The 1,326-nt window shown below is 46.8% G+C and overlaps 1 protein-coding gene across 1 annotated transcript; it reads left to right on the top strand.

The window, feature by feature from the left end:
- Positions 1 to 21: 21 nt before the first annotated feature.
- On the top strand, positions 22 to 1,170 carry LOC106819996 (the record flags this gene model as incomplete). Its single annotated transcript, XM_014824561.1, has 1 exon — positions 22 to 1,170. A coding segment is annotated over one exon (1,149 nt), but the record flags the coding sequence as incomplete, so codon positions are not given.
- Between the last annotated feature and the right edge of the window lie 156 nt (positions 1,171 to 1,326).

The raw sequence follows: 1,326 nt of genomic DNA, 5'->3' as shown, positions 1-1,326 counted from the left end.
CTCAACTGGCTGCTCGCGCAGCTAGTCTTCATGCTGAGCGAGAAGCCAAACAACTAGAATTCTCCAAAAAACAAGAAATATGCAAGCTTGAAGCTGAAGAAGCTGCCCGTCGTGCTCAGTGCGAGGCGGACGAAAAGATAAGACGGATAAGAAATGAGGCGGAACTCACGAGATGTCGTCAGGAGTTGGAAGATCGACAAATTATGACAGAGATCATAAAAACTGAAGCAGAGATGAATGCTTTAGAAGGTGCACCCAGTCGGTCGGACAATGGAGACCTGATAAATAAGTACATGTACACTCAGGAGGACAGGGTGCGTGATATCAACAGAAACCCTTTAGAGAATCGCACAATAAATCAGAGACCTGCCGAAACTCGTCAAAGTGAACGTGATCTCACAGGTCTTGTTCAGACATTGACAGACTCTGTAAATCGAAACAGATTACCCGCTCCTGAGCCACCAGTCTTTTCTGGAGAAGTCTTACAGTATCCGGCGTGGAAGGCTGCGTTTGCTGCTCTCATAGACTCAAAGAACATACCACCTTCGGAACGCATCCACTACCTGAAAGGATACCTCAGTGGAGAGGCTAAAGAAACCGTAGAAGGAATGTTCTATTTTGACACAGAAGAAGCTTACGCAAGCGCTAGGACCGTTCTGGATGAGAGATATGGCAATAAATTCCTGGTATCTGAAGCCTTCAGGACCAAGCTCAGTTCATGGCCAAAGATTAATGGAGGTGACGGAAAGGGACTGAGGAAATTAGCAGACTTCTTGCGGCAGTGCTCATTAGCGATGGACCACATCTCTACGTTGAAGATCTTGGATGACTGCCATGAAAACCAAAGGATTTTGTGCAAGCTGCCTGATTGGCTGACTCGTAGATGGGGCAGAATAGTTGCTACGTCGAAAGACACATACCCTTCCTTCAAAGACTTCGCCAGCTTTGTAGCGCGTGAAGCGGACATAGCATGTAACCCCATCATGTCTCAGAATTTTGGCAGTAAAGAATTTCAGAAGAAACTGCCTGAGAAATCAACAAGGCGACCTGCAAGGGTTAGTGTGTTGGCTAGCGAAGCAACGAAACCAGCAGAAGTGAAACTTTGCATATTCTGCGACAAACCCAATCATAATGTGGACAATTGCCGAGCATTCGGAGGCAAGACTCCAAGTGAGAGACGAGAATTCTTAATGAAGAATGGACTCTGCTTTGGCTGTCTGAGACAGGGACACCTTTCTAAGAAATGTCCCAAGAGGAGTAACTGCGGAAAGTGTCAGAACAAGCATCCCACCATCCTACATGGGGATTATGAAGCTCTCCACCCCC

The sequence above is a fragment of the Priapulus caudatus genome, unplaced genomic scaffold, assembly GCF_000485595.1.
Source record: "Priapulus caudatus unplaced genomic scaffold, Priapulus_caudatus-5.0.1 Scaffold5576, whole genome shotgun sequence".
NCBI classification, from domain to species: domain Eukaryota; kingdom Metazoa; phylum Priapulida; class Priapulimorpha; order Priapulimorphida; family Priapulidae; genus Priapulus; species Priapulus caudatus.
The sequence above is the reverse complement of the archived record's forward strand: the minus strand, read 5'-3'. Positions and strand labels throughout refer to the sequence as shown.